At 37.1% G+C, this 13,595-nt stretch overlaps 1 protein-coding gene across 3 annotated transcripts in view; it reads right to left on the reverse strand.

The window, feature by feature from the left end:
• Positions 1–13,595, reverse strand: part of LOC120528501 (CREB-regulated transcription coactivator 2) — a 269,051-nt gene that overhangs the window by 74,055 nt on the left and 181,401 nt on the right. For all 3 annotated transcript variants that reach the window (XM_039752689.1, XM_039752695.1, XM_039752681.1), the window contains 3 exons: positions 13,047–13,129; positions 11,415–11,464; positions 4,629–4,861 (listed from right to left, as the gene is read on the reverse strand). In XM_039752689.1, coding sequence (XP_039608623.1) covers positions 4,629–4,861; positions 11,415–11,464; positions 13,047–13,129 — 366 coding nt within the window. The remainder of the gene's footprint in view (positions 1–4,628; positions 4,862–11,414; positions 11,465–13,046; positions 13,130–13,595) is intronic.

The following is a 13,595-nucleotide window of genomic DNA, read 5'->3' on the forward strand; positions in this document are numbered from 1 at the left end:
GCTGAGAATCTAACCAATCAGAGCACGCAGTTAAGTTCCTGTGTGCTGATTTGCTCAGCGACGGAGCGCCGAATTCGATTCTGCGGCGTTAGCCAGGAAGTCTCGTCTAGCTCATTCAGCATCAACGTGTTTTGCTGTGTAAAGAGTTAACTTTTGTGCTCTTTTGTGTTTATCTTTGTGCGTAGTCAAGCCCTTCGTTATGGCTCCAAAACGATCTGCTTCTGCTACTCCTTCAGGGGCCGTACCCAAGCGCCATCGGAAGATGCTAATGATTGCCAAAAAGTTTTGGATATGTTGAAGGAAGGGAAAAGCTACACTGATGTAGGATGCCATTACGCCATCAATGAGTCCATGATTCTTTTTATTTAAAAAGGAGGAAAAGAATATAAGATCTATGGCAGCAGTGTCCTTTTAACCAGGGCACAAAACGAGTTGTAAGTGGAAGTAATAAGGCGGTAGTCCGGATGGAATCTGCTTTTGGGATTTGGATTGAAGACTGCCGGAAGAACAATAATGACGGTGCTACACAGTCTCCTAAAGAGGCTCCTTTAGAAGAGCTGTAACGCTCTCCTTTGTTGTGCAGTAAAACCAAATTTATCATTATCGGACAAGTCGTTGTGTCATTGTCAGTGAGTAACCATAATTAATTTTCTACGTACAGTACTTATTACATGTACGTGCGTTTAGTGTCACTGTACACACATTTACTGTACTTCCTAAAGTCACAAGTAGTGTGCAGAGGGCATGCTCAAAAATGTGTGCAATACCACGAAAAGTGCCTGCTGACACTTTAGTATGCAAGCAATGGTATGTGCATTCTTGTTCCGATGTAGAAGGGAGCTGAATTTACCTCTGTTTTAGCGCATCTATGTGAAAACAGCAGTATCAGATGCGGGGGTGGGGTGTGTTTGGGCTTGTGAACACGGCCGAGATAATAAAACTGACTAATAAAAAATTAAAATAAAAAGCTAACCTTTACAAGTATCATAAATTACACCGGCTGTTACAGACTGAAATCAAATGTATGTTTTTATTCTAAAATAGAATTTAGAATAGACTAAGAGCAGTTTACTTTTCAAAACGGAGTGGTGCAGGATTGAACTTGCGACCTTCTGATTCCCAGTCGGCAGCTGATTCTATTGCTCCACGGAGGCAGTCATAATAAACACCTGTCAGTATCGCATGTTAAGGTGGCTTTTTGTTTCTGCAGTTATATTTTTGAATAAAAGCACAATTGTTGTGTTAGATTTGTACCTTCTGTGAAAATATTTCTTTGATATTTGGACTTCAGGCTTCAAACATTATATAGTTTATGCCTACATTTTGTCATCTACTACTAGAATATAAAAAACGTTTCTGTTTTAACAATGTGTTTACACAGATTACTGTAGAAACGGAACAGACATGAAATGCGTGTGTTCCAAACAACTATCTATTATTTCCACTCTAAAACTCCACTTCACTCCCAGAAAATCAATCAAGGCATGAGCTGGGAGAAGTTTGTGCACATTCTAAGTCGATGGGGGGATGGAATAGCTGGCTACTTGCAGCTTTTCTTTTATCAGCACATTTAGATTAACAAAAGACGCTGGCAGAGAGGTGAGAATGGTTTTAAGAAGCGATTTAAGGTGGGACAGATTTACGAGTTTTTTCGTAGACTCTGGCAATTCTAGTGTTAAATCTAAAAAATGAAAAATAAGGAGCCTATTCTTAATAAAGAAAGAAGTGCACATTCTAAGTCGATGGGGGGATGGAATAGCTGGCTACTTGCAGCTTTTCTTTTATCAGCACATTTAGATTAACAAAAGACGCTGGCAGAGAGGTGAGAATGGTTTTAAGAAGCGATTTAAGGTGGGACAGATTTACGAGTTTTTTCGTAGACTCTGGCAATTCTAGTGTTAAATCTAAAAAATGAAAAATAAGGAGCCTATTCTTAATAAAGAGAGAATTTAAATCAGGACCTAAGCTTTTTACAAAAAATACGTTTTATTTCCTTCAACTAATTTTTATTTGTGAAATTTCTTCTAATAAAAATAGAAAAGAAAAATCCAGTTTATCATCAGGAGGCAATGAATAGGAAGAAAGCGTAAACATCTGCAATTTTTAAATTATGTTTTTATCATTACATTTTATGTTAAAGTGTATAAAGTATAATATAAAAGGACTCAAATGTTTTCCGAAATTAGATGGAAAGAAATACGAAAGGCTGATGATCACAGGCTAGTTATTAAAACTATTCTATTAAAGTTTAAAGATCACAGTTGTTTAAAACCATCTTGTTTATCCATCCATCCATCCATTTTCTAACCCGCTGAATCCGAACACAGGGTCACGGGGGTCTGTTGGAGCCAATCCCAGCCAACACAGAGCACAAGGCAGGAACCAATCCTGCACAGGGTGCCAACCCACCACAGGACACACACAAACACCAAGCTAGGGCCAATTTAGAATCACCAATACACCTAACATGCATGTCTTTGGATTGTGGGAGGAAACTGGAGCGCCCGGAGGAAACACATGCAGACACGGGGAGACACCGGGAAGCGAACCCGGGTCTCCTAACTGCGAGGCAGCGGCGCTACCACTGCACCACCGTGCCGCACTCCATCTTGTTTAGTGATGTCTAATTCAAGACATTCTGAATTTCAAATACGTTTTAATGTCTATTAGATCTGAATAGATAATATTTTATTGATAATTCAGAATGTCTCAAATCAGGCTTATGATGATATGTAACATTACATAATTTTTGAGATAATTTTGTACATTATTTTCAGTGATAGTATTTTTGGATGAATATCAATTACACCTATCATTTAAACAGGCTGCTTTTTGTACAATTATAGGTTTTCATCATTATTTATCAGATATCGTTATGAACAGTTGCTTACACAAAAGTTGAAATATATGAAACATTGGTAAGTCAATCGTAGAAACACACTGTTAAAGTTAGGAAGAAAAACTTCAAGTAGATCAAAAGATTCATAGCAATACAGTTAGCCCTAAGGCCAGATAAAACTAGCAGTCTAATCTCTGATGGATGACCCTGACGCAGCTACAGTGCTGATGTAACATGTTGGGTGGCGGAGGATGGGTGATGGTGATGTAGTGGGCTATAACGACTGAGATGTTATAACGTGTTTTGTGTATTGGTGTTTTCAAAAAGCGGTTTACTTAACACTTGCATAGAAGTACTGGCATGTTTGTCCTTATTCTAATCAGCCAAAGTTTACTCCTGTGTCAAGTATAAAGTTGGAAAAGTACATTTAAAATTTTTCTTTCAGTGGTAGTTATTTAAGTTGGGATTTCTTACCAGTACTGAAAATTAATTTTTTGTTTAAAATCAGTTTGATGGTCTAAAACAGTGGTTCTCAACCATTTTGGCCTCTGGATGATGAAACACAGTACTCAAAGTGTTGTCTACTTTCTTTGTGCATTTTCTTAACCCCTTGTAGTCAATTGTCGTGAACTTGCATCAATCTGCTTCCGGCCTGAATGCAGCACCGAGGTGGCATATGTATCCCGCCAATGCGAGTGAATGCATATTCGATACAGGTTCGCTTCCCGGGTCCTCCCTGCGTGGAGTTTGCATGTTCTCCCGATGTCTGCGTGGGTTTCCTCCGGGCGCTCCGGTTTCCTCCCACAATCCAAAGACATGCAGGTTAGGCGGATTGGCGATTCTAAATTGGCCCTAGTGTGTGCTTGGTGTGTGGGTGTGTTTGTGTGTGTCCTGCGGTGGGTTGGCACCCTGCCCAGGATTGGTTCCTGCCTTGTGCCCTGTGTTGGCTGGGATTGGCTCCAGCAGACCCCCGTGACCCTATTCGGATTCAGCGGGTTAGAAAATGGATGGATATTCGATACATACCAAGGATCGTATTGGAAGCACCAGTCACACCATCTAGCAGTCATAGTGGAAACTACGTCTCTCTTATAGAAGTGAAGTATTGGCGTAGCCGTGCACGTGGGTTTTGGCTGCTAATTTTGAGAAATTGTCCAAATTTGAGGTAAGTTGTACTAAGATAAAAATGCATATCAGCTTATTGATTGCTTGTGTGTTATATTCAAATTAACAGTCTCCGCTTAATTTAGCATCCATGTGACAGAAAAAACACAAATAGTTTCTTTTTTGAAATAATTGTAAATAAATTTAGGCAACAAGGGGTTAATGTGGTACACAATCTATGTGGGGTGGTCTTGTTTCTCTTGTTTCAAGTGTGCAGATAGAGTAGCATGGGGTGACCCACAGATTAAGAAATACCAATTTAAAGAATGTATGAAAGTAATTAATTTGACAACAAGAAGTTGCATGTTCCTCAGAGGTACTATGCATGTACTCTCCCAGAATTTTAATTCAACATTTGAATATACAGTCTTTGAAAGAAAACAGTTTTAGCATAAAGAATTTTGAAACTTAATAAATGATTCAAGCTTCAGACATATTCTACTCATAAGTGACAAATCTTTGATCAAAATACATAAAGAACATTGTGCTGTTAATATAAGAAATCTGCTACAATCATCTATAATTAATCACTTTAGCAAGTGGACCTCTACTGTATATTATGATTATTGAAAAGAAAAGGACATTATCATACACAAGACACCTTGATTCTTAAATTAAATCTTACCTTGTGAACTAAAAGTGTTGTTCATGCCAATACCTAGGTGGGTCAAAGTGCTTGCTAAGTTTCCTGTACTGCTTCCACCACTCAGGTTAGGAAAAGAAGGCTCATCCGCATCCAGGGGAGTTGGAAGAGGTGATGGGAAATGTAGGCTAGTGAGGTCTGGTAAAGAACCCCCTGTGTTTAAGGCAGATGGGATATGGGGACTGCTAGGCTGCTGGTCTGGAGATGGGAAAATACTGCAGAAAAATGAGAAAAAAAATGTAGTAAAATTAGTGGTAACTTCAAAACGCAAACATTCAGATAACAGTAAATCATTGATCTCTCCAGCAATATCTTACTAGAAATTTGAAGTAATAAACAAAACAAAAATCTGTCAAACAACTAAACATCAGTTAATTAAAAAAAAAAAAATCTGACTTTCAAAATTACCTTCCTTCATCTTTATAATTCCGAACACACTATTGTGTCCTTTAAAGGAATACTCCACCCAAAAATTATATTTTTTATATGTTACCCCAAGTGGTTTGTAGCAATGGCTAAGAAAATTTTTCCATCTTTTTTTCACAGAGCCCATAGATGAAAACATTTCTTAGTGAATGTGAGTCTATGGTGAGCAACACTGGCAAACAACAAACAATACCAAAAACATCCATGTACCATCACAAGATATCTCAGTTTTAACACTGCTGCTGGGAGATTCATTTTGCTCTTGCTCTAGTCATACTCCTTCTCTTGCATGTCAGAGGACCAGGACTTTGCGAAGAGCAAGCTGCTGTCTTTCTATTTTATTTCTTCAAAGACAATAATTTTTTGACCACTGGCATATCTTGTAAGTACAATGCTATTGTAATCTCTGACCATGCCCCTCTCATCATGGAGCTTAAATCACTACATCCTACACACTCATCTCAAAGCTGGTGTCTTAAACCCATGTCATTAGCTGATGAGAACTGTACAGAGACAGACGCTTCCTCAGAGGTCTTTGCAATCACAATTTAACCACTTGACTGCTAAAGAAATTGAAACAGCTCATCTTTAAATCGCGACATCATTATTATGAACACAGAGAAAAGGCCAATAATATCTCAGCCCAACAAATCCATAAGCAGAAAGTCCGTAATGAAGTAACAGCAATTAACAACACAGATGGAGATAAAATTACTGATCATAAAAATATAACTCACAAATTTAAAGAGTACTATAAATCCTTATATTATACTCAGTTTAAAGAAGATAAGACATAATCTAATGAGTTTCTTGATTCATTAGAGGTACCACAGGTAGATACTAGATAGGTAGTGCTGCGGAACTGGATAAACCTCTGATACTTTCAGAATTACTAGATGCTATACACTCACTTCAAAGTGGGAACACAGCTGGCCCTTATGGCTACTCTGTGGAATTTTATAAAAAACAAAAAAAAAAAACTCTCAAATAAGTTAGTTCCACTATTATTAGCAATGTTTACAGAAGCTAAAGACAAAAAAATCTCAAACTTTTCACCAAGCATTAATTACTATCTTTCCTAATAAGAACAAAGACATACTACAATGTGCTTCATACAGACCAATCTCTCTTTTGAATAACGATGTTAAGATACTCTCCAAAGTTCTAGCCTGAAGGACTGAGAAAATAATTCCTTCTAATACATCACAAGACCAAACAGGATTTATTAAAGGCAGACACATTCTAACCTTCAACGATTGTTTAATATAATATTACTAGCAAAATATCCGCGCTTCGCAGCAGAGAAGTAGTGTGTTAAAGAAGCAATGAAAAAGAAAAGGAAACATTTTGAAAATAACGTAACATGATTGTCAATGTAATTGTTTTGTCACTGTTGTGAGTGATGAGTGTTGTTGTTATATATATATATATATATATATATATATATATATATATACACACACACACACATAAACATATATATATACATATCTATACATATACACATATATACATACATATATATATATATATACATACACACACACATATATAAACATATATATACATATACATACATATCTACATATATACACACACAGCTATTTCGTATCAGTGCAATACGCTGCTTGTTAAAACGGATGACTCCCGCTCTTACGTGCAAGTCTGCGTGGATATTATGAACTATAGTATTTGTTCAAGTTCTATTTAAATTTTAAATAGAAGGAATTTTTATTTAGTCGACAGAAATATCTTTGGTAGGAATGGTAAAACAGACAGGAATATTATTAGTGAATAAATCAACTCAAACCTTAAACAACTTATAATATTTTGCTCTCCATAAAATATATCCTGTCTAAATTATACAAGTTAGAAATAAAGTAAGCGTTAAAAGAACAAACATTCAAATTTCTTTACTCTTATGTAATTTTATATAAAAATAAACTTAGATTTTAAATATCCCAAAAGATTTTGCTCTCCATAAAAATATATCCTGTCAAAATTATACAAATTCAAATATGAACATGCTGCATAACAAAACCTGGAAATATAAATAAAATGCGTTCCTTTCAGCAATAACAAATCAAATCATTCAGTTGTCTTTGCTCATATGTCATTTTAGAGCTGGGCGCCTGGCATCTTTTTGGCCACAGGTTCGTTTCTGTTTGGTGTGAGGTTCTGTGTTGTGGAGATTCTCAGGATGGATTGCAGGTGCTCATCAGTGAGGCGACTCCTGTGTGCTGTTTTGTTAGTCTTTATCACTGAGAAGAGCTTCTCACACAGATATGTGCTACCAAACATGCACAAGGTTCGAGCGCATGTAGGCGGACTTTTTGTTCTTCAAAGTCACCAAAGCGCCGTGCAAACTCAGTGCGCTCAGTTTATCAGCAAAGTGCGTATTTGGGAACACCGTAGTGGCGACTTGGTTTAACATTACTTGGCAACAGGGAAAGTGGGGCAAGGTGCACTGGTGCATTTGTGTCTCCCATAAAAGCAGCTTCACTTGAAATCACTTTGTGATTGTGCGGGTAAAGCGTCCGCTGAAGTGTCAGATTCTTATTTAATTATTCTGCTTTCTGTATCTTCTGCATTGCATTCAGGTTACCCTGATGTTTTGTCTCATAGTGCCGTCTTAGATTAAATTCTGTAATTACAGCCACATTAGCTCCACAAATGAGACACACGGGTTCAGTAAACATATACTCAGCCTCCCATCGGTTTTAAAGGCTCTATTTTCAGAATCAACTTTTCTCTTCAGCATCGTGTGAGCTAGCCGCAATAACTTGCAGCATCATAAGGTAGACTTGATTAGCGGTAAGTGTTGGCAAGGCAGCTGAAGCGCTGCATTATGGGATCTGTAGTTTATTGTGTTACCAGCGCTTCATATACCGGGCTTTAATAACAATAATACAGTATATAAAATGATCTGCGGGCGGATATAATTACGCCGGGCGGATGTGGCCGCTGCCCTTGAGTTTGACACATATGGACTAAATAGAACTTGAAAAGATATATTTTTCAAATGTGATCGCGCAATTCAGATAGAGTTGGCGCTACAGCCTGCATGCCTCAATAAGTCATCCTCCCTCGCTCTTACTTTTTACCGTTCATCTAATGAATACACTGAGTATGGCTTTACCAAAACAATCATTGATGGCGAATAAAGTATCCATTATTGAGTATGTAGATCGGGATATATATATATATATATATATATACCAGCGTATCGCAGCGGAGAAGTAGTGTGTTAAAAAGCTAGAAAAGAAAAGGGAACATTTTAAAAATAGCGTAACATGACTGTCAATATACAGTATTTGTTTTGTGAGTGTTACTGAGTGTTGCTGTCATCAAGGATTTGATTATCATTATTTCTTTCAATCAGGTTCGTATTTGTAGGATGTGTTGTGTTCAAGTTACATTCCGTGTTTGTCAATCGTTGTAAAGATGACAGGTTTCATTCATCGATTCGTTTCTTACTGCATCAATAAACAGCTCGTCTTCTTCTTTATCTGAGACCTGACACACTGCATGCACGGGTTTTTACACTGTCTTCCTTTAGCGGGACATTGACTTTTCCAACGTGTGCTTTGTTTCCGCAGTAGTTGGATTTATGAATATGCTTGTATGTATCAGGCGCTTCATATTTTTGCTGCCTTTTCAATTGTGTAATTGGTTTTGTTCAGCGCTCTTTGGAACTGTTGCTTTTATCTGTGCACTGCGTCAGTTCACGTGAGCCGCTCGGTGTACATGCATCGAAGGTTCCCAGCTGTGCTGGTGCCATCTCGTGCTATGTCCATGGCTGTATTTAATGTTACCTTAGTCCTGGCACTTAAAACTTTCTCGCAGTTTAGCTGAGTTTGTGTCAAACACCACCCTGACCATCTCATCTTCCTCTCCATAAGCACAGTCCTTCACCCGTGAATATTTAGTGGCAGTTTGCTATTGGATTGCGCTGACGGACGGCCTTATATGGGCAGGCACTAAATTACAAGCGCCAGCGCAGCCTGTCTATGAACTTAATTTAAAGTGTAGGTTTACATGTGCTTTGTTTCAGTAGCAGAACTCATGAATATGGTTGTATATGTCACTTTCGCTCGCTTCTTATTGTTTCGCTGCCTTCTCAATTATATAATGCATGTTTTCTTCAGCGCTTTTTTGAGGTCTTCCTGGTTTTCTATGTACTGCGTGATTACGTGGGAGGCGTGATGATGTCACACGAAACTCCGCCCCCACGGTGTTGAAGCTCATCTCCATTACAGTAAATGGAGAAAAACTGCTTCCAGTTATGACCATTACGCGTAGAATTTCGATATAAAACCTGCCCAACTTTTGTAAGGAAGCTGTAAGGAATGAACCTGCCAAATTTCAGCCTTCCACCCACACGGGAAGTTGGAGAATTAGTGATGAGTGAGTGAGTAAGTGAGTGAGGGCTTTCCCTTTTATTAGTATAGATAAAATCCATGAAAAAATAAAATTCAAATTACTCATGCCATGTCATCCAGCCATACACTCATTAAATGCAAAATGTACAGTATGCCCTTTTTACTAAAACATTGTTAAGTAAATACCTCTCAAAAGTAGTCCACAAGCAAGAAGCCACTTCAAGCAAGGTCATGCTTTTGAACTGAAGACTGGATTCTTGACCAATGAATGAGAAGAGGCGGGTCTTCAATTAAAGTGTCATCCCACATGAATGGGCTTCCTGTTTGTGAACTACTTTAATTTTTCAGAGGCATTTACTTAACCATATTCAAGTGTTTTACATGTAAGTATACACCTGAATGACTTAACATGTGGATTATATGACATGAGACGTGAGATTTTTTCATGGACATTCTTGATGTTGTCTGCTGTTGTCCAGTGTTGGCCATCATAGGCAACCATTCTATCAGAAATGTTATCTCCACGACAATCACAACAAACTGCATGGGGTAAGTAAAATATTTAAAAAATAATTTTTGGTGAAAGTAAAAACCTAGCTTGTTTTAAAAATATCCAAATGAGATATTAGAATTATACATTTAGTAGGTTAAAACCTTGATGGACTAAATTGTCTGTAATTTGAATAACTGCATTTGTTCTTAAGAAATCACTCACCTTCAAATAATAATATATTTAAATAGAGAAATATACAGAATAGTTACGTCATTTTTCTATACTGATCCACACTAATATGATAATCTTCTCAATTTTCAAAATCATTTACATTATTCCAACTGGATTATAACCACCCTCCAAACTTGTGTGACAAATCAAGGGATACATTTAGAAGCAGTTATTAGAAAACAAACATAAATGCTGGACATCTTCAATTTAATGCATATTACATGTTTTGTCAGCTATTTTGTGTCATTATTATATTATTATAGAAGCAGTACCCAGTGTTGCATGGGTAAGTAATTTTAAGCTCCGGTCCACTTGTCCGCTAGACTGGATTCAGTCTGTTCTTGTATTTCACTTGATCTGAGCCTTCTCCTTCAAAAAATACAAAGGAAAGAAAAAAAAAACCCAAAGGAACCCCCAAGGTCAAAATTTTAAGTGTTGAATTTAAACCCTGGTCTGATGGGCACCTAGCATGTTCTGAGTTTCAAACAATGTAATGCATTTTTATCTTCTGCACTTATGCTTAAAGGCTAAAGGTGCTATTTTAATATTGACTATGATATAGGCATTTTTAGTTATTGTATAGCAAAAATATATAAAGCTTAAGAGAAAAAGTCATATTTTAAGGCATAATCAGTGTTGTATTTTAATGCTTAGGCTATGTTTCCTGTTGATGATCCCAGCTGGACTAAAAAGGAAAAGCCAGTTGTCTCACAGACCTTTAGAAATGGAATGAATGTACAAACACTTTGCATGTAGTGAACCTTTGGACACATTTTAAAAGTCACGTACCCCTAAGATGACAGGACTATCAATTAACCTAGTGGAACAGGATAATTTTGGTTATTTAAAGTATCAACATTTCTCATGTCCGTTAGCAACTGGGTGTAACCAATCATGTTAAAACTTTTCTGATTATGTAATGAACTCATCAGAGTTGTGATCTAATCAATGAAGTATAAATATAGCGCAGAAGGCACCCCTTTCTTTTGTAACACTTGCTGATAAGTTGCTTGCACTGTAGGTGTTACCTCTTGCAAGACTTGGATAATAATTAAGAATGCTTTTCTCCTGCCTGTGTTTATTGCCTATATGGGACAACCAGTGGGGGCGGGGGGTGCCCGTAAATTTCTTCCACATAACATATATGCACATACACATACAAGCAAAGATTTTGAGCTTTATATATTATACTATTTAGTATATTATATTATACTATGCAAAGCAAAATCAACTTACTTGATTCCAGGTACTTCACAGGATTTTGGTCTTGAGGACAGCATGGGCAACTGAAATATATATTTCGAAAGGTAAAGGTGAGCTATCACACCATTTATATAAACAAGATATTCAGTGTCCATAAATATATAGTAGACTCTCGCTTATCCAACATTCCGTATTATTTGACGTCCCACCGCAAAAAAAACAAAAAAACGCATCAATCGGCAACGAGAACTACAAGTTGTGAGCGTCAGTGTAGTCTATTTTTTTGTTGCTCCCAACTCTACCACAGCTAATTACAGTAGAATCTCGGTCTGCGAGCATAATTCATTCTGGAAATGTGCTCACAGCCCAAAGCACTCGTACAGTATATCAATGCGAATTTCCCCATAAGAAATAATGGAAATTCAGATGATTCGTTCCTCAACCCAAAACTATTCATATAAAAATGATTAATACAAAATATAAAGTAAAAATACATAAAGCAAATTAACCTGCACTTTACCTTTGAAAAGAATTATGGCTGGTGTGAGTGAGTTTCTAAACTCTTGTGGGATTCCACCCAACGGGACGACACACGGAAGAGCGTCCCAAAACAATCGCAGTCTCCCAGCTCTGTAGCAGTTCGACATAAAAGCGAATCTGAAAAGATCGCGGACATGCTAAAAGTGCCAGCCGTTGATGGGTGATACAAGGAACATCATACTGTAAATGCGCAGGGCACAGTGTTACTTTCCCCCGACCCTGCCTGACTGCTGTGTCTGTGTATAGGAGAATGGCAGATCCCGCTACAATAATTAACCACGCTGTTGCTGTTTCAAGCTGAATAAAGCTGGTGTTGCTAAAGTACTGAGACTCAGCTTCGTGTTTTCGTGTGCAAGATGGGGACTCGCATGTCACAGCACAAACACACACACACACACACACACACACACACATGCAGTCACAATGCTGTAGTAAACAGTATACGCTCGTACGGATGTTGACTATATGAGTAACGGAGTTAAGGCTCTAGAAACTGCAATTAATTACATTGAGCAACAAGAAGAAGCTACAGGAATTGACATAATAATGCGCAAAGATGGCTAGACTTGGCAGCGAAGCAACGGCACTCGTCAGGAAAGCAGACTACGATCAAAAATGTCTTTAAATCATCACAGGGCTGAACTTTTTAAGTACAGTACATACTGTATTTAACTTCAGACAATTCTGTAACTGTAAGTTCATTTTTTTTCAGTTAATTTATTGTGTTGTTTTGTTGTAAAACATGATTATTAGGTTTGTAATGTGTAAAATTATAACAAAGTTAGACATTTAATAGGCTTTTTCTTAAGACCTCCCATTATCCAAAATTTTTGCTTATCCAACGTTCTGCCAGCCCGTTTATGTCGGATAAGCGAGACTCTACTGTATTTTGAGAAAATGTCATGTCTCCGTTTTTATTTTAATACATCAGTCAAGAAATTAGCTTTTCTTCATAAGCAGTGCACTTAAGAGCTTGAAGTATAACAAAACAAGAAGACAGATAGGTTAAGAATTTACTCCTTGGTATTGCATACTATGTTGTATTTAAGTTAGTCCAATGCATTTTACTACATACAATTCCAAAACATACATGATGTTGTTGAAGAAGGTTATCTCAGTGCTTACATTTTTTGCATCCCATGATTTCAAAAGTGGCTTTGTATCGTCCAGAATATTCTCTTCAATGGGTGGAACTGGATAAGGAAACACTGAGAAGAAAAAAGAAAAATATTTAACTATTCATCAGTGGAGCTGATCAAAATCAGTGAGGAAAATAAAGATATAAAGTGAGTACAAATGCAGCAGTGTAATCTAACTATGCTGTATTATAATCACCATATCTCTAAGAATAAACAATTTTGTTTTAGTACCAGTTAAATACAGGACAATATATATTTTTTTTTTAATCGTGAAGGAAGATATTTTTGAAGGTGATTCTCTTTACCATTAAAATTTAGTACATAATTTTTAAATTTCTAAAGCACGTAAGTTATGTGACATGATTTGGGTGCTCCTTTGTCAAAAAATGCAAGTTTCACTGAATATCAAAAAGAAAATGGATTAACATCATCTTCAGGCTTAAACTTGATATTGCAGGACATTTTAGATCATAGTTTTGAAATGGCTCATGCAAAACGGAAGGTAGCTTTCTCACCTGATATATTTATCATTTGT

The sequence above is a fragment of the Polypterus senegalus genome, chromosome 1 (assembly GCF_016835505.1).
Source record: "Polypterus senegalus isolate Bchr_013 chromosome 1, ASM1683550v1, whole genome shotgun sequence".
Taxonomy (NCBI): domain Eukaryota; kingdom Metazoa; phylum Chordata; class Cladistia; order Polypteriformes; family Polypteridae; genus Polypterus; species Polypterus senegalus.